This window comes from Rhinichthys klamathensis, unplaced genomic scaffold (genome assembly GCF_029890125.1).
Source record: "Rhinichthys klamathensis goyatoka isolate OS25496 unplaced genomic scaffold, OSU_Roscu_1.1 h1tg000521l_1, whole genome shotgun sequence".
NCBI lineage: Eukaryota > Metazoa > Chordata > Actinopteri > Cypriniformes > Leuciscidae > Rhinichthys > Rhinichthys klamathensis.
The window spans coordinates 531,536-557,568 of NW_026607000.1; the positions used below are offsets into that span (position 1 = coordinate 531,536).

A 26,033-nucleotide genomic window follows, 5' to 3' on the forward strand; every position below is an offset into this window, starting at 1 on the left:
CCAATCACAACAGACTGAGCCATCTGACCAATCAGAGCCGAGTAGACCAATCACAACAGACTGGGTCATCTGACCAATCAGAGCAGAGTAGACCAATCACAACAGACTGAGCCTTCTGACCAATCAGAGCAGAGAAGACCAATCACAACAGACTGAGCCATCTGACCAATCAGAGCAGAGTAGACCAATCACAACAGACTGAGACATCTGACCAATTGGAACAGAGTAGACCAATCACAACAGACTGAGCCATCTGACCAATCAGAGCAGAGTAGACCAATCACAACAGACTGAGACATCTGACCAATTGGAACAGAGTAGACCAATCACAACAGACTGAGCCATCTGACCATTCAGAGCAGAGTAGACCAATCACAACAGACTGAGACATCTGACCAATTGGAACAGAGTAGACCAATCACAACAGACTGAGCCATCTGACCAATCAGAGCAGAGTAGACCAATCACAACAGACTGAGACATCTGACCAATTGGAACAGAGTAGACCAATCACAACAGACTGAGCCATCTGACCAATCAGAGCAGAGTAGACCAATCACAACAGACTGGTTCGTCTGACCAATCAGAGCAGAGTAGGCCCAATAGAGGCCCAGTCTATTGTGATTGGTCTACTCTGTTCCAATTGGTCAGATGTCTCAGTCTGTTGTGATTGGTCTACTCTGCTCTGATTGGTCAGATGACCCAGTCTGTTGTGATTGGTCCACTCTGCTCTAATTGGTGATGAAAGATAACATTTGAAAAAGCTCTGATTGGTCAGACTGGGCCATCTGACCAATCAGAGCAGAGTAGACCAATCACAACAGAAGGGGCCATCTGACAATCAGAGCAGAGTAGACCAATCACAACAGAAGGGGCCATCTGACCAATCAGAGCCGAGTAGACTAATCACAACAGAAGGGGCCATCTGACCAATCAGAGCCGAGTAGACCAATCACAACAGACTGGGTCATCTGACCAATTGGAACAGAGTAGACCAATCACAACAGACTGAGCCATCTGACCAATCAGAGCAGAGTAGACCAATCACAACAGACTGAGACATCTGACCAATTGGAACAGAGTAGACCAATCACAACAGACTGAGCCATCTGACCAATCAGAGCAGAGTAGACCAATCACAACAGACTGGTTCATCTGACCAATCAGAGCAGAGTAGACCAATCACAACAGACTGAGCCATCTGACCAATCAGAGCAGAGTAGACCAATCACAACAGACTGGGCAATGTGACCAATCAGAGCAGAGTAGACCAATCACAACAGACTGAGCCATCTGACCAATCAGAGCAGAGTAGACCAATCACAACAGACTAGGCAATGTGACCAATCAGTGCAGAGTAGACCAATCACAACAGACTGAGCCATCTGACCAATCAGAGCAGAGTAGACCAATCACAACAGACTGAGACATCTGACCAATTGGAACAGAGTAGACCAATCACAACAGATTGAGCCATCTGACCAATCAAAGCAGAGTAGACCAATCACAACAGACTGAGACATCTGACCAATTGGAAGAGAGTAGACCAATCACAACAGACTGAGCCATCTGACCAATCAGAGCAGAGTAGACCAATCACAACAGACTGGTTCATCTGACCAATCAGAGCAGAGTAGGCCCAATAGAGGCCCAGTCTATTGTGATTGGTCTACTCTGTTCCAATTGGTCAGATGTCTCAGTCTGTTGTGATTGGTCTACTCTGCTCTGATTGGTCAGATGACCCAGTCTGTTGTGATTGGTCTACTCTGCTCTAATTGGTGATGAAAGATAACATTTGAAAAAGCTCTAATTGGTCAGACTGGGCCATCTGACCAATCAGAGCAGAGTAGACCAATCACAACAGAAGGGGCCATCTGACCAATCAGAGCAGAGTAGACCAATCACAACAGACTGGTTCATCTGACCAATCAGAGCAGAGTAGACCAATCACAACAGACTGAGCCATCTGACCAATCAGAGCAGAGTAGACCAATCACAACAGACTGGGCAATGTGAGCAATCAGAGCAGAGTAGACCAATCACAACAGACTGAGCCATCTGACCAATCAGAGCAGAGTAGACCAATCACAACAGACTGAGACATCTGACCAATTGGAACAGAGTAGACCAATCACAACAGACTGAGCCATCTGACCAATCAGAGCAGAGTAGACCAATCACAACAGACTGAGACATCTGACCAATCAGAGCAGAGTAGACCAATCACAACAGAAGGGGCCATCTGACCAATCAGAGCAGAGTAGACCAATCACAACAGACTGAGACATCTGACCAATTGGAACAGAGTAGACCAATCACAACAGACTGGTTCATCTGACCAATCAGAGCAGAGTAGGCCCAATAGAGGCCCAAGGTGTGTTCGACATCGGCTGCGGCTGGATGTAAGCGATCGGCGAGAGTAGCCGCGTGCAGGCGGGGAGGAGCTGCAAACGGAGACGTGAAGTCGGACACTTTCTGGTTCCCGTAGTGACCGCTCACGTGGTGTTTGTATAGCCTACTTTAGCACAGCTGAAGTGAAATAAATGCAATATTTGCCAAATACACAGATGTTTCAGAGACATTTTCATTCAATACTTTATGTAGCCTACTGCTTCATACAGCGTTTGTTTGAACAAGAATAAAGTTCAACATAAGCCTACAGCTAGGCCTACTATCAATGAAGTGGAATCAACGTTTTTTAATCAGTTTTATTTTGATAAACATAACACAATAAATCGCGACTACATGAAAAGAGTGTTTACTGTTATTAAAAAACTGATTTGTGAGCTTTAGTGGAACTAAAGGTGTGAGAATAAACACGAAACGCACGTGATCGTTGTCATGCGGTGAATCCGGCCAATCGTGGAACAGCTGTGTCGTCATCACAGCTCGTGCAGCCCAAAGCAGCCGCTCTTCAGAAGCTGCGCTGGCTGAGTTCTCCGGCTACTCTCGAATCGCTCTCGCGGTACTTTGATGGCATACGTCACAGTCACGTGGCGTCGGCGCTGTATCAAGTCGGACAACATTTCTAACCGGCATGCACTGCTTCAAGTCTGCCGCCGATCGGTCTGCGCAGAGCTGCATGAAGTCGAACAAGCCTCCAGTCTATTGTGATTGGTCTACTCTGTTCCAATTGGTCAGATGTCTCAGTCTGTTGTGATTGGTCTACTCTGCTCTGATTGGTCAGATGACCCAGTCTGTTGTGATTGGTCTACTCTGCTCTAATTGGTGATGAAAGATAACATTTGAAAAAGCTCTGATTGGTCAGACTGGGCTATCTGACCAATCAGAGCCGAGTAGACTAATCACAACAGAAGGGGCCATCTGACCAATCAGAGCCGAGTAGACCAATCACAACAGACTGGGTCATCTGACCAATCAGAGCCGAGTAGACCAATCACAACAGACTGGGTCATCTGACCAATCAGAGCCGAGTAGACCAATCACAACAGACTGGGCCATCTGACCAATCAGAGCAGAGTAGACCAATCACAACAGACTGAGCCATCTGACCAATCAGAGCAGAGTAGACCAATCACAACAGACTGGGTCATCTGACCAATCAGAGCCGAGTAGACCAATCACAACAGACTGGGTCATCTGACCAATCTGAGCCAAGTAGACCAATCACAACAGACTGGGCCATCTGACCAATCAGAGCAGAGTAGACCAATCACAACAGACTGAGCCATCTGACCAATCAGAGCAGAGTAGACCAATCACAACAGACTGGGTCATCTGACCAATCAGAGCCGAGTAGACCAATCACAACAGACTGGGTCATCTGACCAATCAGAGCCGAGTAGACCAATCACAACAGACTGGGCCATCTGACCAATCAGAGCAGAGTAGACCAATCACAACAGACTGAGCCATCTGACCAATCAGAGCAGAGTAGACCAATCACAACAGACTGAGCCATCTGACCAATCAGAGCCGAGTAGACCAATCACAACAGACTGGGTCATCTGACCAATCAGAGCCGAGTAGACCAATCACAACAGACTGGGCCATCTGACCAATCAGAGCAGAGTAGACCAATCACAACAGACTGAGCCATCTGACCAATCAGAGCAGAGTAGACCAATCACAACAGACTGAGCCATCTGACCAATCAGAGCAGAGTAGACCAATCACAACAGACTGAGCCATCTGACCAATCAGAGCAGAGTAGACCAATCACAACAGACTGGGTCATCTGACCAATCAGAGCCGAGTAGACCAATCACAACAGACTGGGTCATCTGACCAATCAGAGCCGAGTAGACCAATCACAACAGACTGGGCCATCTGACCAATCAGAGCAGAGTAGACCAATCACAACAGACTGGGTCATCTGACCAATCAGAGCCGAGTAGACCAATCACAACAGACTGGGTCATCTGACCAATCTGAGCCAAGTAGACCAATCACAACAGACTGGGCCATCTGACCAATCAGAGCAGAGTAGACCAATCACAACAGACTGAGCCATCTGACCAATCAGAGCAGAGTAGGCCAATCACAACAGACTGGGTCATCTGACCAATCAGAGCCGAGTAGACCAATCACAACAGACTGGGTCATCTGACCAATCAGAGCCGAGTAGACCAATCACAACAGACTGGGCCATCTGACCAATCAGAGCAGAGTAGACCAATCACAACAGACTGAGCCATCTGACCAATCAGAGCAGAGTAGACCAATCACAACAGACTGAGCCATCTGACCAATCAGAGCCGAGTAGACCAATCACAACAGACTGGGTCATCTGACCAATCAGAGCCGAGTAGACCAATCACAACAGACTGGGCCATCTGACCAATCAGAGCAGAGTAGACCAATCACAACAGACTGAGCCATCTGACCAATCAGAGCAGAGTAGACCAATCACAACAGACTAGGCCAAGATCAACTGAAAATTAAACTTCTGTTGTCATTTACTCACCCTCATGATGTTCCAAACCTGCATGACTTTCTTTTATTTATGGGACACAAAAAGAAACCTTTATGAGAATGACCCATTGAACTCCAAAAAGGACAAAAAAGCACCATAAACATATCACAAAAGAAGTCCAAGCAAACCAGTCAATGGAGGAGAAGATTTTAAGTAAATCAGTTCAGCCTTCTCTCAGAAATCTGTCTTCAATCTTTTGAAGCTCAATAGTGTGAATCAACAATACTGTGCGAAAAGAGCAGCTTTTCTGCAACACATCTCCTTTTGTGGCCCACGTAAGAAAGTCAAATGGGTTTAAAACAACTCTTTAGTAAATAATGACGGCTGCAGACTAAATGCAAAAACAAATGCTGTAATTTGTTTATTTAAAAACAACTGTCATTAAAGTGAGATTCAAACTTGTGAAATATTAAACTCCGTGCCACATCAGCTCATGTTCACTAAAGAACTAACGCTCCTTTTGTACTGAAATCCTAGAATCCCCCCTGAATATTTTCCATGACAGAAATTGTTAATAGTCCAGGGAAAATGATAAATACAAGTTTATTCTTCCAAGACGTAAGCATGCCACATAAAACACAGCAAAACAATGGTATGATGTGTCCACTTGTGAATGTGCATGGAGTAATATGCCTTTTAATGACACATTAACAGATTAGCCCATCACGTCATGCTTCCCCAACAAGGCTTCTGATAATCGTCACTATAAAACATTACAAACGTGAGCCAGCCGAGTGTCCCCGGAGATCTGTGTGCATGTGTGTGTGAGGCAGAAAGCAACTTCCATGAGTATTAACCATTGTTGTAGTGAGACTTCAGAGAGTTAGTGTGCTAACGAGAGGCTCACTGATACACACACACACACACAAATACACAGATCTGCATTCACCAAAACTTTCACAACACAAGGTTAAAGGGACAGTTCACTCAAAAAAGAAAGATTGTCAGCAGAATGTTCAGGCTGCTAAAAAATACATGCAATTCATTTATACAATGTCTTGAATAGCCCTACACATCTTCTGTGATGATCATGTGATTTCTGAGGAATAACGTTAAAAATGTCAGAGAGATACAACAGTCCTGATATCATATCGAGGAAAAAAAGCTAATTTAAAGGAAGAAAACAAAACCTTATCAAGTAGTTTGGCATTATTTATATTGTTGTGATATAATATTTCAGCAAACCTGCTTCGCTGATTCTTAATCTTTTAAAAGTCATGCAGAACCATGAGGGGGTTGATCATATCATAGGTTGTAAAATGTCATGTGGTGCAACTCCCCAAAACTTAAACTTTTTAAAAAATATTCATTATTATTATTATTCTTATTAAAGTCCCCTGTAGTCAATCATTTTATCCCTTAAAATTCATCCTTGATCATCAAAATTACATATTTAAAAGTTTTCCTTGAAAGATTTTTTCGTCATGCCTTTAAATAGCTTGAATGTAACTCTACACCCTTGCCTCATTTAGTATACGCGGTTCCATGGATATGCAAATGAGCCCCGCCTCCACTCACTCACACCAGCTCAGAGATCCACTTGTTGACTATCACACGTTGATCTGATTGGTTACAAGGTTTGTGATGTCAGAAACACCAGTGATTTCAAACTGAGTTGTTGAGATCACTGAGATCACTGAGATCACTTTGGTTCACTGCAGAAAATGCTCAGCAATGGTGTTGACTTATGAATTTGCACATGGTTTGTCTTAAAGCATATGAAAAACACCACATAGACATATAAACAACATTAAAAGCTTGATTTTCACCACAGGGGGACCTTAAGATCTTATAACTCAAATGTATTCAAGGTGTAATGAAAATATGATATTACCCTTTAAATGATAGTCACACAACATGTAAAGAGTCGTTTTCTTGAAAATGGTATTTAAAAAAAAATAGTAACTTGTACCTTTTGGTGTTTCGTGACATGAGGGTGAATCAGTGCCGGTGAATCAGCAGAGTTTCTTAATCACCTTAACATCTGCTAAGTATTAATGGTAAAACACACATTCATTCACCTTTATTCGCTATGTTTCGAAGTGATGCCAGGAGCTATGTTTTATTTGACGAATCTTCCCGAGACTGTGACGTAAATGTGACCTATTAAAAGAAGAGGAATCTATTAGAGGCTTAATAGCAAGCAAGCAACCCCCCGCACAAGTATGGTATTAAGCCTTTCTTCCTTCCTCTCTCTCATCCATCCATCTATCTATCTGAGATTCCACTTGCACGCTAGCCAGAGGAGTGCACGAGAGCCAGCGATGACTAACGCTCTAAATAACGCATTAGCGAGATTGAGAGACGGAAAACAGACCCATAAAAAACTGATGGGGTAATGACGTCTCTTTCTCGTGGCAGGTAGCAGACGGGCCATTTCCCCAAGCCGGCGGGACTCTCAGCACGGGGCAGGCCGATGTGTGGAAAGTGTCGGGGTGCGGTTGAGCTAACGGCGGGGGTCAGGTCAGGTCAAACTCATTTCACCCCTCTCCATCTTACTCTCAGACTGCTGGAAGTTCATTTTGACTAAACCGTTGAAATGCACCTGGCTTTTGAGACACTGTTGGTCAAAGCTAAATTCTTGGTCTGTTCCAAAACATAGACGCACTTCCGAATTGAGGAATGTTTCAAAAGGTAGGCAACCTCATTGTGACTGGCTTAAGATACATTATTGAAATTGGCTGTTGGATGCTTGGATCTGATTGGTTGACGAACGTTCTGAGGTGTGAAATTATTTTCAGGGAAACGCACGACTCAAGTAGTTCACTTAGTATCACTTCACCAAATGATTTCAGTTATTTCAAAGGTCATTACAAGCCAGAATTACAGTTGCGGCTGTGGACATGCCTGTGTGTGTCCTGACGCGCCAGGATTGGGACACCTCATCTAAAAATGTAACTTTGGCTTTAAAAGAATGAACTAAAGTGGTCTGACAGACTCAATTAAAGACAACATTGATATCCGCCGTGCTCATGGATATGTGAACCTTGGTGGAAAAGAAGTGCACTTAATTGTACGAAATGTACACTTTCTTCAAATCTTTAAAATAATATATTTTTTAAAAACTGTACTTTCTGTAATATTACTGAAATAAAAGGACCCTTAAGTGCACTTAAAGAGAGTACACTTTCACGACTGTTTCTTAACACACCTAAGTACACTTTTTAAAAGTGCACTTTGCAATAATTTCAAAAATAAACAAATTTTAAAGTAAATTTTAAATCATTGTGTTTTACTAGGCTAGTCTTTTGTCGTGCTTTAAATAAGTACGTTTATTTTGATGTGTTGATTAACACAGTAAAACATCCGTTACATTTGCATTTCATATATTTTTTATATATATTTTTAATGTACTAAATTGCAACTTTATGTGTGAATAAAAGTAAATACATGGCATACAAGTTTCAATAAAAATGACATTAAAATATATTTTAATTTAACATAAATGCTTGTCAGTATTTTGGCACTACACTTTAATCTTATTTCAATAGACAATACAAGTAATTATGTAATTACAAATTCAGGTTCTTAAGTCCTACTTTTAAAAAAAAAAGCACTCTTAAGTTCAACTAATTGCATATAATTGCATACATTTTCATTGAATTGCTAAAAATTAAGTGTCTGAAAACATTACATTCAATCCTTAAGTACATATCTCTCTATTATTTCTGTAATAGGTGAATTTTAAAAGTTGTTTTTCACAAGGGACACTGAAGACACTATACCTTTTAATATAGGCCTATCTTATTTATTCATTTTTATTACATCATTATTAATCAAACAAAAGGCAAAAGACGTAAAGAATGCATCATCAAAGATGTTTAGACCATGATTTCTAAAAACGTTTTGTCCTTTGAGGTACTTGATAGTCTCCATCTACTTAAAGTCTTTGGAAAAGAGCAGCCTGAACATTCTGCTAGGCATCAACATTGAGTTGAGCTATCGTGTGCTTTTATTTAAGTAGTATCCGAGTGCCTGTATTTCACACACACCGAAAAGCATGTTCTAGATCCCTCGAGCGTTCACACGCCCTTCGCAGTGTTGACTGTTCACTAGTGTTGCGTGCGCCCTGTTGCATATACATTTTACATACATGCCGTAAGCCATTTACACAGCTGGGATTTTTACTAAGGTGACTCAGAGACGAAATGTCCCGTGCCCTGGGGTCCGAAATAATCAGAGATCCACCCACTTACACACTACACACGGCGCATAGTAACATCTCTGTTATCACTAAAGACGCAGGCCCTTTAAGGGGAACTCGAATGACACAACATATCTGACTAGAGCTGGGAGGTATACTCAGTATTATGACGATGAATATTAAAATAGTCTGATTAAAACTTCAATAGTAAGATCCGCACCCAAAATTAAAATTATGTCATCATTTATTCAAATTTGTATGACTTTCTTTCTTCTGCTGAACACAAAGAAGATATTTTGAAGAATGTTAGTAACCAAACAGGCTCAAGGCCCCATTGACTTCCACATATTATATGGAAAAAATACTATGGAAGTCAATGGGGTCCATCAACTGTTTGGTTACTAACATTCTTCAAAATATCTTCTTTTGTGTTCAGCAGAAGAAAGAAACTCAAACAGGTTTGGAACAATATAAGGGTGAGTAAATGATGACAACATTTTTATTTTGGGGTAAACTATCCCTTTAAGTACACTTAAGTGTCCTATAATATTAAGCACAATTCTTTTTCACAAGGGTAGACATATTGAATATCATCAAAAGGCAACAAAACTAGATCTTAAACATTACTCAAGTCACAAACATGTAACTCAGAAATGACTGGCTCTATAAAACTCTGAAAGCCAAGTGCAAAGCCTTTGCCTCCAGTGTTACTACAAACAGTTTAAGTGAGTCACACCTGCGCTGGATTGAAACCCACTATATTCGACAGACGAAAAAAGATTCATTCTCTTGGAGCAGCGAGACACCCACATGTCGTAAACTGTGCCCCAGACTTATGAAACATTTGTAGGTATAAAGAGGGTCTGGCCGTGTCAAACAAAGCTTCTTTAGAGCCTGTCGTTCAGCAGACCTCCCCACCATGCTTCAGAGGAGTATCTGTGAAATCAGATCCACACCTGTTGTCATAATATTTTAGAAGGGGCGAATGCCACCCAGCTTCATTCAGAAGGCAAGAGTACGAATAATCAAGATGGAGGGCAAAAGGTGTACACTTTCTTTCAGTCATTTATGAGAAACAATTAGGTTGCTTCATCTGAAGAAGTAGTCTAAAAAGTTGAAATGTATATGTAAGAAGACAATTAAAGGCAGTTAAACAGAGTAAATCTCTTTTAAAATGTCCATTCACTTATGTTTTCACTGTATCCCAGCTAATGTTCAAAGAATGTTCAAATAGATTTTTAAAGCGTTATAAGCCATGAATCAATCCAATCAGCTACAAGGTGAATACACTACTAACTTTGATTTGAAGCAAAAGTTTTTGAAAATCGAACAAAAATACGAAGGTTCAAGACTGTGTGATGGCTTTAGTGATGGAAAGAACTACAATCCCATGATGCATTGCGAACAGCATACTTATACTAAAAATGATGGAGGAATATAAAACTACTAATTTACAAATGTTGATTATATATAAACAATATATGTTAGTATTTAGTATTTTGAGAACTTAGAGAGACCGACCCGATTATGTAATTTTCAGTGCTTCGTGGGAGTGGGCGGAGCTAAACAGCTCTTTTGCCGTGATTTTGCTTGTTTGGACTTTCTGATTGGTGTAATTTTCTAGAGCATCATGGGTAATGTAGTTTTTCACTACAAATTCCGCTGTTAAACATGAAATTAAATAATGCTTGAAATAATGCTGGTTAGCGGCTTCAACAAAAGCAAATACTATCGATTATCAACCTCATAGCTCACAGTAGGGCTGTCTTTAAAGGTGTACAAGTTATCATTAACGAAGACTATTGTGAAATTCGAGACATGAATGGACAAAAATACTTCCGGAACTAGCGCTGCTGAAAAAGTGGACTGCACTAATTCACTCTATAACCGTTAAATCATAACTTTGAGAGAACCTTGCCAGAACATTAGCCAAAGTTCTGAGTGTTTCCTGTTAGCTGAGATGAATCAATTTCTTCAGAGAGAGAGAGAGAGAGAGAGAGAGAAAAAGAATTGTAAATATTAAATATGCGTTCGTTTATGTAAAGATTTGGAAATTGCTGCCTAGTCACTGACTGGCTTGGTACTAAGAAAGCAAAGACACAGATACTGACACTTCTGTTGCTTCTGAAACATGCCATGTGTTCATAATTGTAATACGCTCGCCTTTTCTCAAAACGGCTCCGAAAAGATTCAATAAGTCTGATCAAATCACGAGGTTCAGGCACTGAACTCACAAAGCAGCTTTTCTCTCACAGAGAACATGCTGAGAATGCATCGTGAAGACATTTGTTTTAGCAAAAAACAATGACACAGATAATCAGATCCTGTAAAATTGTGCTCTGTTTTTCTTTCTTTCTTTCTTTCTTTTGATAAAAAGCATGAATAAGGTTTCTGATTGAAGAATTTGCAAGCTACAACAGAGAGGGATGATTTCTTCACTGGGAGGACCTCTAACAAAAAAAATACCCATAAAATCAAAATAGGGAATTTCACAATTTTATCGGATTTGGGGAAACCCCCATTCCAGTAAACATTAAAAAATCTTTAGATGTTATTGGATCGCAAATGGTTTTCCTGTGAACTCTTTTGTTTTCCTTGTGTTCGCTGTGCTTATGTGAAACATCTTTGTTATGATTGACTGTCAGGTTTATGGATCGCAGATTCAGCGAAAGAAGCGAAACCCTTGTATCGTATGGCGTCCACGCAGAGTTCTCCGGGCCTAATGCAATATCGCACTGTGTAACCACCGTCGTGAAAATTAAGTAAATATATACATATCTGCACATTCTTTCTGCAAAATGCCCAAGGGTGAAGTCTGTGTTGACATTGTAGCTTATTTAATATAAAAGGTGTGCTGTGGCAGTTTGGTTTGGTTGAACGGAGCGACTACAGCAGGTTGTTTGATTTAAAGCTGATGTCTCTCCTCGGGAAGAGAGAAAGCAGGGCAGAAAGAAAGAGAGGCAAGCCTCTGTGGTCAAATCCATCTGTGTCAGTGCTTGTCCAAAATAGGCACAATACACCAGTCCTCTGGATAATTACACATTTCAGAATAGGAAACACTGTCACCTCCCTCTTTGTAGACATACACTCACATTCACACACACGCTAGTCATTTTCAGATTAATCATTTCTTTTAACCCTTAAATGCATGAATGTTTTGCCAATCAACATATCCGGGACTTTGGCGAACCGGATCTCTATCTAACACGGATGGATCTCTACCTGTTGTGATGATAATATCAAACTCTCCTGATATTAGAGCATCAATTACAGACGAATAAAATAAAGCACATTTTGATAACTTTTGGAGCTTGGAAGGGTTCAGTTTGAGCAGATGTCTAATACCATCATCACTGTCTTCGTCAGAGCTCATTTTCCAGGATATTCAGGATCTGGCTCATATTCGAAATCTAAAACATTCTCAAAACTATCGTTTTTAAAATCTTCCAAATCAACGTCTGACAGTTTCTTCTCCAGATCCAGCATCAAGTGATACATATATCTGACTGCGTTCAGTACTCGCTCTGCAGTAAATCACGGAGTCATCTCAAGTTTTGCTGATAATTCTTCCTATTCTTTTGTTTTCTGCCTGCGGTAACTATGAGTGAAACGTCAATTCATCATTGTGTTTCAGACATTGCCACCTTGTGGAATAAGGGTGAATTGCACTTATTCCGTCATTAAAGATTAAATTATTGTGTTGTGCAGAAAAAGTATACTTACACTGTTCACACCTTGGGTCGTTAGCGACCCTATACAATTTTTACAAAAGTGTAAACAGGCATTCTTTTATATATTTTTTTTCTTCTTATATTGTTTAAATCAGCATTTAAAGGGATACTCCATCCCAAAATTTGAATTCTGTCCTTATTTCCACATCATCATGTCATTCCAAATCTGTATTTTTTCCTTTATAATATTGTATTTGTATATGCAAAATATATTTTGTGTTCCACAAAGAAAGAAAGTCATACAGGTTTGGAACAACAGGAGGGTAAGATGGCTTTATAGTGTAAAGTCGGCACGAAATGGAAGTTGCGATATTCTTTTCTTCCCTATTGTGAAGTATATCAGTGTGAAACGGCTTCTGGAACAAGAACAAATGTAGGGCGGGACTTGATTTTGTCCATGTGGAATTGATTGGATGGTTGTGGTTTGCTATTGGTGGATCTCCTGTGAGTGACAGGTTGCCCCGCCCTCACTCCCTCACTAAACACATCATCAGAGAAGAGATGAGATGTCGCTGCAAGAGGTTATTTTGATTAAAGATTACGAGGGCACATGAATAAAAAAAATAAAATGATGTGCACGGATAAATCATTTATAATAAATACTGCCATATTCTATAAAAAAATACGAATTTTGATTTTATGGTGACTAAGAAGAATTCAGATCACCACTAAACTATTATATCCAATCCATTTTGCCAATAAACAGCGATTCAAATCACACCCTTAACAACATAACTGCTCTTATCAGACAATAAATCACACTTTGCATGGCAGTGTTGTGCTAGTGTGCAGATGATGACGCTTTAATGAGGAAACTCGCTGATAAGACAAGCCAGGTTCTTATGAAACATTCAGCCAAGCCAAGTTAGGCGGTGTCAAAGATTACACTTTACGTGGAGGTAAAGGTGGATGACTAAAAGCTACTTGAATGGTGACCTGGGACTGTTCATGTGTTACCAAAAATACAAGAGTCATTATTACAGTTATTGTTTTTATAATAAAACAGTGGAACTATTGTAGCTACCAAACCGACATTAATCAAAGTGAAAATATTCTGAACACTATTACGTGTTTTACAGTAGCAACAATAAATGTTATTGGCAAAAACCATGATCATTTTTTTTTTTTTTTGTAAGGGTTATTCAATTGTCGCTTTTGCGTGCAAGAATATGTGTGAGCGGCCCCATAGGCTCCCTCACTGTTGAGCAAACGAGTCATGAGACGTACTTTGCACTAAGCAAAACACTTGTGCCTCTGTCAGCTGATATCATTACTGCAGAGGAAAAAAAACTGAAGATAAAGAGACTGTTGAGCTCCCAGACAGCCAACCCTGAACACCTGAATATTAGCGGAGGACACAGCTGGCGCTGAGACAGCAGACGCTTGGGAATGCGACAGCGCTTTATTATCAGAGCCCAAAACACACAATGCAAATATAGGTTTGCGTTCACCGGCATCAGGGGCTTGGAAATCAGGCCAAGGTTAAGACTTTCCGCAGATAAGTGGCCTAATAAAATCAAACAAACAATGGAGGAGAGAACTATGCATGCTATTTTGGCCTAGGAACAAATAAAATGTCTAAGACTCTCAGGGGGGAAAATCCCCATTCTTTGGCCTGTTATTATTCACTCGGCCCTGTTATTATCTGATTTCTGTGGCGAGGCTTTCCTGTCAATGCCAAAAACATGAAGAGACAGAGGATCAATCGGAGTAAATGTTTTAATGCACGTTTTGACTTAAAAAGTGCTATTGTTTGACCGGACTATCAGATGTAATCTGATTTCACATTTAAGCTTTGCAATTTCATTAGATGCTCTTTGTCTTGCAAAATCAGTTGCGCTATTGGAACCACACTTTGTGACAAGTTCTTTGTCAAAAACATCTAAACAAACATTTTTCAGAGTTATGCAGCTTTATATTGTTTCTTGTGAAACTATCAGGTTTGACCCCAAAATATGTGGTGCCTCGATAATAGGGTGCAACGGGGCAACAGGCCCCTGGATGTGATTTTCTCCTAATACACTTTCACTTTTTTTTCCATCATAAGTCCTTAGCGTGTTCTTAAAGGGATAGTTCACACAAGAATGAAAATGATGCCATCATTTACTCACCCTCAAGCAATCCTAGGGATGTATGACTAAAACACTTTTCAGCCAGAACTCGACTCGCGTATGGCCGTTACCGGAAGCCAGTGATTATAGTTTATAAAGTTATAAATATGGATATTTTTCATACAAAAACCCATTGCTTCACTTCAGAAGCTGTTTATTAACCCACTGGAACCGTATGGATTACTTTTATGGTGGGCTTTTTTGGGCTTTAAAATCTAAGGTACCGTACCATTTTTGCTTGGAAGAGCAAAAAAGCTTGAAACCTTGAAAAAGAAAAAAGTTTGGAAGAGCCAGGATATTTTTTTATATATCACCAATTGTTTTTGACTGAAAGAATAAAGTCATACACACCTAGGGTGGCTTGAAGGTGAGTACATTATGGGATAATTAAAAGCCTTTAAGTGTTTTATGGATTTTAATCAAACGATTACTACATAAACATTGTGGCCTGACTGTTTTAGTTAGCAAACTCATGAAGAGGCCTCCATCCGCTAGAAGATATAGTCCCCGACAACAGAATGCTGTGATTGGTGAACAGGTGTTTCGCGTCGTAGCTGTTCCATATTGTGGAAAATAACACAGCTGCAAGGCCATGCCGACCAATCAGAAGCAAAGACTAGAACTATCCGGTTTAAAAACAAAAATGTTTGACCAATCAGAATCAAGTATTACAGAGCACCTTAATAAAGTTCATTAAATGGACACTTTTTTGTCAAATTCCAATAGTGTTTCTTTTTACTCAAATGATGAAACTCCATCAGTCATCAATTAGCCTATTATCATTACACATTATGACCCAATAAGAGTCTGTACACAATTTGCACAGTAGCCTAAACAAGTATTCACGCATTTTAAACGGTTTTAGTGGGGGGGATCACAGGTGGGTGCAGTTTCCTTGGACAATCTAAAGAAGGTTAAAATATGGCATTTGGCATCCCAGGACTGTCAATGCGCGCGTGCCAATCTTACCTAGATTAACAAAACTCATGACCATGTCCGCGTCGTTCAGAAAGTTGTTGTCCTGAAGTGTCGCGATTGGCGGTCCCTGAGTGGTGAAAACGGGCTTGTATGGGTACGAGAAGCCCTCCTCGTCTCCCTCAGTGGACATGGCATTGTACAGATCCAGCATGAACATCGGTGCGGCGTTGTGCTTGCCGTGGAGGTGCGGCCGCGGCCGGTGCGGCAACCCGAGGATTGACAGGATCTCCCGCTGCATCTCCCGGCGCTCCTGGCTCTTCAAGCGCCGGTGGATGAAACTAGAGTGCACCTCGTTGTCCAGGGTAAAGTTTGTAAAGACCGTGTCCGCCAGGACGCAATATCCCCACACGAGCAACAGAACAAGAGCGCTTATATCCAGCAATGAAACCATGATGAACTTTTCGCGCAGAGTTTCACACAAATAAACGAGCCAATCCAAATAGGTGATGAGTGAAACGCTATCGCTGGTATAATCAGTTATTTTGTTCCCACATCTCGCCCTCTCGAGAACGCTCTACGACTCATTAACGCGCGTATAACCTGTTGCGTTTCTTCAACCTGCGGACGCACAGAGCGCGATGCGGATTCAGTGCAGATGGCAAACTGGAGGAGGAGCGAAGCGGAGACGCGTAAACTCCGCTTGCAAAACGGAGAGTGGGAGGTGTGAGGACGCAGGCGACTGATAACGGCAGGGTTATCTCCGTAGATGCTTGTCTAATGATGCGTGGAGGCCGCTTACGCACTTCTTGGATGCCCGTTTTCCGAAATGCACCTGCGGCGACATGTTGCCCTGACGCGCGTCTCGCTGCATAAAGATATTGCAACATGTCATGGAGAGTGAATTATAATGCTGTTATTAGCTGGAGATCTTACCTTAGGGTATAGATTACAATCAGAACAAGTCTAACGCAAGGAGTGAACATTGGTAAAACATTGACTGTGAGCTATGGGTGGTTTGGTGACCCATGTTTCGAACGAATATAAACTAAATGTGAAGTTTTTGCTTGAAGAGGTAACCGCAGTGTTTTTGGTTAGGTTGATCAGTAGGCATTGTTCAGTGCATCGACAAAACACTGGCGAAGAACATTATAGAAATAGTCGTTTTGTTAATCCCCTTCTTGCTGATTTATAAAGCTCACATATCACAAAAACCCTTTAAACCGTTTTTAAGATGACCTTCAAAAGACTGAAATTCCTTGTAACTGAATAATTTGCACGCCCATTACACAGCTGCAAGTATACACATGCCTTTGATAGTTTGATCAGAGATGGGAACACCTTTATTCATAAAACACAGGATTTGTGGAGATTAAGATTTTAATTTGAATGACGTCAACTCTTAAAGTCCCCTGTCAATCATTTTCTCCCTCGTCTTTGATCACAGAAATTACATAAACGTTTTTTCCTTGAAATACCTTACCTTAAAATAGCTTGAATGTAGGCTATACATGGACACCCTTGCCACATTTATAAGCGCTTCTATGATTATGCAAATTAGTCCCGCCTCCACTCACTCACACCAGCTCAGAGATCCATTAACGAACACACGTTGACCTGGGGTGTGTTTCCTAAAAGCATCGCTAGACAACTATGTTCGCAAGTTCCGTCGTTATCAGCATAGATAACGAGTCTGTGTTTCCCGAAACCATCGTTCTAACAAACATTCACAAACAGCATCTCAAAGTTGTGTCGTCTCGACCTGTGGTTAGAAGCAGTTTCTAGTTTACATGACATATGGACTCAATAAATCCTTATCTTGAGCCAAATAAGCAAACTGGCATTCAGGACAATCTATCTTTAATTTAGAATGCATACAAATGTAATTTAGCCTACGTCTTTTAGTTTGTCAAGAGATTTAAAGCGTCGTTTTTTGAAGAGTGCGCATGTGCGAATGTGCTCTACTGCGTAAGAACGATGATTGATCTGGAAATGAAATAAAATAACTGAGATAAATGAGAAACAGTCCTCAGATGCCATGTCTGTGATTTTATATCAAAACATTTAGCGTTAATTCGATTTCAAAAAGTTTAATTTTAAAACTGTTTTAATTTTTTCATGTTTTCATGTTTTGTTTTTTTGTTTTTTTTGGTGCAAGTTTCCCCAAATCATGTTTTCGCAAAGTGGTCGTTCAAATGGTCTATTTTCATATTCGCGTTAGATCTTATTATGAATAATAATTTTTTCATAATTTTATTTATTTATTTATTTTTTTACCTCATCAAACCTCGTTTAATCAAAATGTCATACCTGGACCTTCTGGTGAAAATTGAAGATCTATCTGGTGGCGTGTGTTCAGGACTTCAGGACTAAAGGCCAATTTATACTTCTGCGTCGAGTGTACGCCGTAGTGTACGGCGTAGCATACGCACAGACGCGTACCATACGCCGTACCCTTCGCCGTAACCTGACGCGCACCTCCTCAAAAATGTAACTACACGTCGCGACGACGCGGACCGCAAGATCTGTGATTGGTCGGCTTGGGAGCATCGCGTTTCCTCCTATGTATTTCCGCCGTGTTCTTCTGCACCGTCCGCCATTTTTAAATTCTAAGTACAACGAAACTGTAAAAAAAAAAAAAAAAAAATTACCTTTTCCACCTCGATAAGTTCCAACTCCAACATGATCTGCTCTCTTTCAGTCGACATTGCTTGTAGTAACCTAAACTCAAAACAGCCGCAAAGGAATCTTCTTCTTGCCGCGAGGAATCTAAACACAGTGGAACATTAAAACCCTCCGCCGCCAACTAGCGTTTCGGCGCTGTACTGCAGAGCAACGCAGACCTAAACGCAGAAGTATAAATGCTCATGACGGCGTCGCCTACCTGCGTAGCGTACGCCGTACACTACGGCGTACACTCGTTTAGGTCTGCGTTGCTCTGCAGTACAGCGCCGAAACGCTAGTTGGCGGCGGAGGGTTTTAATGTTCCACTGTGTTTAGATTCCTCGCGGCAAGAAGAAGAAGATTCCTCGCGGCTGTTTTGAGTTTAGGTTACTACAAGCAATGTCGACTGAAAGAGAGCAGATCATGTTGGAGTTGGAGCATATCGAGGTGGAAAAGGTATTTTTTTGGGGGGTTTTTTACAGTTTCGCTGTACTTAGAATTTAAAAATGGCGGGCGGTGCAGAAGAACACGGCGGAAATACATAGGAGGAAACGCGATGCTCCCAAGCCGACCAATCACAGATCTTGCGGTCCGCGTCGTCGCGACGTGTAGTTACATTTTTGAGGAGGTGCGCGTCAGGTTACGGCGAAGGGTACGGCGTATGGTACGCGTCTGTGCGTATGCTACGCCGTACCTACTGCGCGCACCCGACGCAGAAGTATAAATTGGTCTTAAATCAGCTTAAACCCGTGCCTGCAAGCTCGCGTTCACCTGCAAAACTCGCATCTCAAACATCAAATCATCAACCAATGCACAGCACCTACATTTTTTTTTTCCTTTATCGATAATTAATTACACTTGGATGTGTCACATATGGAAGAAAACATCTGTTGCTACTTCTGTTTCATCACATCTTTAATGTATGTATGGAATAATATAGTTGGTTTTAAACAGGTTACAAATCCCAGGTTACATCCTTAACTAATTAACTCAAATAATGACTCAAAACATCACCCACGTTAATTGTCAAATTACTTTTTTATTTTATTTCCTAAAACATACACTTCACCAAGGGTCTTTGAAGGGCCTTTCGTAAGGGATTCAGATGCTGCTCACCTTTGTCTGACAAATCTGAGCACATTTGAGACATTGTTGAGATCGTTTCTAAGGGTGTGTTCACACTTGAAGTTCGGTTCTCTTGGTTCTTTTGTTCTGGACCAAAAAAGAAAATAACACATTTTAGTCCTGGTTCGCTTAGCGTTCAACACTGTCCTTTTTAGCAGCAACCTAAAGATACGAAACAAAAAACAGCATTTATGATGTGTATTTTGTGACGGAACTTGACTAACATCAAAAACAATGCTGTGTGCTGGGATAAATGTGTGTAGCCTACATATGATGGTAAATTATGGAGCTGACAACTCGTGAAGAGCCTATACATTGTGTAAAGGAGTCAAATCCCTCCATCACACACACAAACGACGCCTGTACCGATTACCGAACTGTGATGGGGAACATCGCGACTATGACAAGAAAAATCAGGTTGTGCATTCTGTCCTTTTTAAGGTCGCATCTTGTGACATCGTGTCCTGTTTTTGGTTTGTTTGTCTTTGGTCCATGTTGCGTTGATATTTCCCTCGAACCGCACCAGAGTTCGTTTGGAAGTAGACCGAGACCCATCTTTTCAGATCGCTCCGCTTGTTTGGTGCGCACCAGGGATCAGATGGCAGCGTTCACACTTATTCAAATGAACCGCACTAACAGAGCAATCGCACCAGAGTCCGAACCTGCCAAGTATGAACACAACCTAACTCTAGAGGAGACACGTGTGACATCGGGGTCTTTTTCTCAAGAGGGAAAAATATGAGACACAGACGGCTAAGCAAACGTTTCCATTTAATCTCATTGCTGTTAAAGAGAAACAATGAAGGTGCTGCTACAGTGAACTCCTTCGTGATTTATATAAATGCTCATAATGACTGATGTATGGACTCAGATGGTGGACAGCTGTTGTGTGAGGCCAATCCCACATGCCTCCTTATGGCTCAGCACCTCTTAAACACTTGTTTTCATGTGATGCTTCTGAAGCTCACCTGCGCTGTTTATTCCGTCACCCGGCCACATTAACCTCTCCAGTTAAGAGCCATGTGTACAAGTGTACAGTTGAAGAGATAGGCCTGTTGTTTTCATAACCAGCTTTGCCTTGAGCACAGGTGTCAGGTACACTCATTAAAGTGGATTCAGCGGCAGGGGAACAGGGCGGTCCCAGATGTGAAACAACAGCTGCTTCGATTTAGCTTTCGGGAAGATGGATGGAGAGGAAGTCGCTCTTTGCTTTACGCCCCTTATTGTGTTCATTTCTTATTTAGGAATCCTTTCAGTCCTTTGATTCGTAATGAAAATAAATGTGGTTAGTCCATCTGCATTGTGTTTTCTTGCGCTCAATATCCGTTTGTACCTCGATCAGTGTTAAATACCTATTAGAAGTAGCCTGAACCATGTCAACAGCGCTTTCCGGTTCCATTAGATGGAATCAGTGAATGGCTGCAGGTGTTTACATTGAGGCAGCGTCTGATTGGGGACTTAAAAGGAAGGGACATGGTTTCAGTTAAAACTGTCCTCCATCCCTGTATGTGGGAGCCAGGGCCCCCCGGTCCCCCTCTCGGCCCAACAGAGAGCTGTCATTCTGGGGAAGGACAATAGGAACAGACCCCCCTTTGTTCCAGCTCCGGTGGCCCTTGTGATCGGCACAGTAAACAGCCGGCACAGACTGATTTGCCGGCCTGGACAGCCACACTGAGGAGCTTTTGACCGGGGGAAGTTAAGCAGAACAGCACCCTGATATCTCTCTCTTTCAAGCACAGACTCTCTCTCTCTCACCCTCACTCACCCTCTTGAAAACAGACTTTTATTAGCAGGGAATGTACACAAAAGCCAGCCATTTACCCAAAGGAGATGAGGAAAGATGAAAACAATGCACAAGTGTTTATGCTCATGTTAAAAAGGGCACTGTCCCTCATGTTCTGAATAATGCTTAAAGGGATAACACACCCAAAAGTGAAAATTCTCACATTGTTTACTCCCTCATGTCGATATATAGGCCTATGACTTTCTTTCTTAAGATGAACACAGTTAACACACATAGCAATCGCATACGAGCCAAGTTGATGGATCAATGTCTTTTTAAACAAAAGTTGATGTGTGTGAGAAATATAGCAATATTTTCAACTTTTTATACTATAAAGGCCCCGATATACATCAAGCTAAATCGAAGAACAAACTCTTGTGATGTGATTTTGAACAAAACCATGACAAAATGTTAATTTGGAGTTGGTTTCAGGAGTTCAAAACCGCTCGCCAAAGTGAACTTTCTGGAAAAGTTTGCTTCGGCTGGTAAAAACCTTTCAACCATTGGTCTGTGGCGAGTGTGTAATAGGTAGGTGTGGTTCTTTGGCTCCGCCTTCTTTGACATCTCATTTCTATTGATCAAGGGTGCGTTTGAGGCAACTCGCTGCTTTACTACCATATGCATCATTGAAGAAATCAATCTCGACTGTTTCCCGAAACCGTATTGTCGCAAATTGGTATTTCAACCACGTTGGTTAATGATGTAATGCACATGATGGAGTTATAACGAATTTTAATTAATATGTTTGAGATCAAATTAATTCTAGATGTTTTGCTATAAAAAAAAATGGACATAGCATCTGAGGTCTAGGCCTATTTCAAATTTAGTTATTTTGCTTTATTTCCATATTCAATCATAGGCATATAGACATAAATGACATTTGTGTATGTATTCTAAATAAAAGATACAGATTGTACTGAACGTCAGCTTGCCTATTATGCTAAAGATAAGGATTTATTAAGTCCACATGTCATGCTAACAAGAAACTGCTTCTGACCACAGGTCGAGAGCTGGTGTTCAGACCACACAACTTTGCGATGCTGTTTGCGGATGTTTGTTAGAACGATGGTTTCGGGAAACACAGACTCGTTGACCTATGCTGATAACGACGGAACTTGCGACTATATTTGGCTAACGATGCTTTTGGGAAATGCACCCCAGTCCGTCGAGGTCAGACGCAAAAAAGTATTGGCACTTGGTTAAAAAGGTATTAGATCTTGCTTGTCACTTGACCAAATGCGACATGACAAGTTTGAAAAATGGCCACAAATGAGATAAGAGATACGACAAAGGGCATTATTATAATTAAATGATTTCAGTCATAAATGCTTTCGTAGGGCTTCAGGCCTATATGTTGTTAACATCCACTTTCCTTGTATTGAAAACAGATGCTTAGACAGCTGGAAATATGGGGGTGATTAAATGATGACAATATTTTCATACCTTAGACATTCTGTTTAATATAGCTGGGCACAGGAATGCAAACGTGATTGCCATGTTGTTACAGCATTTTCCTGACAATACAGGCTTAGAAGCAAAAATAATGAAGCTTCCCTGGTTGTTTACACACTATGGAGGACTCACATTGCAACATGTCTTAAAATCAAGATAAAAAAAGGTCACAGTTCTTCTCAGTCTAAACAAGCTCAAACTGTTGAGTGATGTAAATCTGAGTAATCGAGTGAAGAAAGAAGGACTCTTTTTTCCCCCCACAGTCTTTGCAGTCAAATCTACACTTACGTTCAAAAGTTTGAGGTCGGTAAGATTTGCTAATGTTTTTGAAAGAAGTATATGCTCACCAAGGCTGCTTTTATTTGTTAAAAATACATTAAAACAGTATTGCAATTTAAAATAACAGTTTTTTTTAAATACAGTCTTCAGTGTCACATGGTCCTTCAAAAAAAATCATTCTTTGCTGATTTGCTGCTTAAGAAACATTTGCTTGTTGTTATCCAAGTTTAAAAAGGTTTTGCCGCTAAATACATTTTACATAATACAATATGTTTTTGCAGGATTCTTTGAAGAATACAAAGTTAAAAAAGAACGGCATTTATTTGAAATGGGAATCTTTAGTGACATTGTAAACGTCGTTACTGAAGTAGTAATTTCTTTCAAAAATGCTATTTATTTCAAAACTCTATCCGTTACTTTCACATGAATCTGTCTGCCTACGTCATAATCATTTTAGCTCTTGCAGTTTGGAGAACGACGCTGAAATCAAAAGATTACAATTGAAAATGAAAGAGACTCAAAAGATTCTAATTCCAGCCTGAATTAACTGACACACACTGACGCTCTCCCACCTCAAAGGCCTTCTAAAGCTTCTCTCGTTTTTTTCCCTTTCGCTCGCTCTGTTTGACTCTGGCACCAAGAGTTGGAGACATGGGTCAGAGTAATATTTATTTCGCATGTTGTCTGGTTCAAGGCGGGGGGCGGCCTTTTGAAGGCAGCGGGATGGCAAACAGTGGGGCGGCCCTGTGAAGCATACAGTAAAAACTCTTTCAGGGTAAACGGACCCTCAAATGAAGCACTGAAGATCTGAGGAGGGTCCAGTAGGGCGAAGCGCGTTCCTCCACCCGTTATGTCCTGTCTAGAGTTTCTGGACGCCCTGTGTGTGAGTACCCGGCATCACGGCAGGCTGTTAAAACACTGGAGGCCAGGTGGGACTGAGCAATAGCAAAGTTGACACTGCGAGAGGCCGCGCGAACATATGAGACGCAGCTGTGAAAAGGGGAAGCAAGAAAAAAGAAAACGCGGCTTCAGATCTCTGCCCTTTCTCACATGCAACAAATGTAGCACTGCATTTCTGCCGTGTGTTTTACATATTTGTGCAAGATGGCCACTCAGGCAGCTGTTGAAAAGCTTGGGAAGATTCTTGTTTCCGCTCATGTGTTTGTATGTTATTGCATTAGATCTCTGATCTTTAGTTTTGACAGTTTTTGCAAAACGATTTGTATACTTGTTCTTGTTCCTGCACTTTTATGCCTTTCTGGCCTACATTCTAACTTTGTTTTGCATATTAAACATTGCTGACTCCTTATATGACCGCTCAAAGCTTACGATATGTTCCTCGTTGATGATGGTTTTTGAAAGCATTTGCCAAATTAATAAATGTAAGAGTAATTAATCAATCAGCCAATTAATTGTCTTTGTTACTCCCAACACAATCTCATGGGAATTGCATGTAATTCGTACAATCTCATTCGTACATTTTCAAACAATCTCATGCCTTTGTGACAGGTGTGTTTTGGGGCGGACCTTCATGCTTTCTTTTTTTTCTAATAATCGTATGATTTTGTACCATACCAACTCTGCACAACGTTTTCCCCTGAGATCAGATTGTTACTCCCTAAAGACTGAAACTATGCTAAAACTATGTTCATGTTCAGAATGGCATACTATAACCCAGTGACAAACCTAGAACAAAAGGAGATCAAGAAGGCAACTCGATGCATTCATATATTTTCAGGAATTGATCCTTTTCTTTTGTTAAGTAAATTGATTTAATAAATAAAACATTTTTAATATTTGCAGAAAAAAATATTGGTTAACTGTAAGTTGATTTAGTGTAAATAACATTGCATTGTATGTAATATAGGGGAGACCGGGGATGGTTGTAACATTTTTTACCTTTCTGTCTATATCTTGGAGTACTTTTAAGCCAGTGTGTTCAAAATGGGATTCAAACTAGTTACAAGTGTCTGCTATCAAATGACATAACTTTTATCTTTGTAACACAAACAGAAACTGCATGGTTTAGTTTCAAACACGAGGAGTGAAATGTTACAATTCACCCCATAGTCTGGGTTAGTTGTAACATACCCTGGGGTGAGATGTAACATTATGAGATCCACAGGGGTGATATGTTACATAATTAAATAAGGATTTTGACAAAAAACAAACAAAAAAGGATTTTGAAAGCTTTTTATTCAACACTGACTTTTCAATATAACTGATGTGTGTGTCTGTGTGTGTGTCACTCTTAGTTATAGTAATTGACCACTATAAATTTAACTTCAACACAAAACATTGTTTGTGAGTAAGCTTGTTTGTTACTGTCAGTCATAGTATTGGCCATAATAATTTGAAATTGAACACTTGTGTTGGTGTAAGCACGTTTGTTATTGTCAGTTATAGTATTGGCCATAATAAAATTTAAATTGAACGTGTGTGTGTGAGACGTGTGTGACGTGTGTAAGGTGTTAGGGTTAGGTTGTAACGTTTCATTGCTGTTACAACTAACCCAGAGTCATGTAGCTATGAACTAGCTCACCTTACAGCTAACAGGCAAAACATTTGCACTAACAACTTACATGAAAAATATCTACACAGACACACAATAAACATAATTTAAATTTGATGAGTTTAACTGTAAAGCAGAAATTCCCATAACAAAAACTAAAAAAAGTTACTTTCATACCTCAAAATTGTTTTTTTCCACTGTGTTTGCCATAGGGCTCTACTTTATTACATGTGGAATAAGGACTAAACTGAGCATGTGCGAAGTGAATCAGGGGATTTGTAACTAGTTCCTGATTGGACAGATTGGAATTGTTACAACTGACCATCCCCGGTCTAAAATTTCACTGTCAAATTCATGGTTTTTGAAAGTAAAAACTATGAA

At 40.7% G+C, this 26,033-nt stretch overlaps 2 protein-coding genes across 2 annotated transcripts in view; one reads left to right on the plus strand and one right to left on the minus strand.

Moving 5' to 3' along the window:
• bmp7b (bone morphogenetic protein 7b) overlaps positions 1-16,643 on the minus strand; it is a 74,249-nt gene extending 57,606 nt beyond the window's left edge. Inside the window, exon 1 of the mRNA XM_056238367.1 lies at positions 15,892-16,643. Within this exon, the coding sequence (XP_056094342.1) occupies positions 15,892-16,291 (400 nt within the window). The 5' untranslated portion in view covers positions 16,292-16,643. The remainder of the gene's footprint in view (positions 1-15,891) is intronic.
• The window catches only part of spo11 (SPO11 initiator of meiotic double stranded breaks), a 39,793-nt gene continuing 21,120 nt past the window's right edge, over positions 7,361-26,033 (plus strand). Inside the window, exon 1 of the mRNA XM_056238368.1 lies at positions 7,361-7,570. The gene's annotated coding sequence lies outside the window, so the exon portion shown is untranslated. The remainder of the gene's footprint in view (positions 7,571-26,033) is intronic.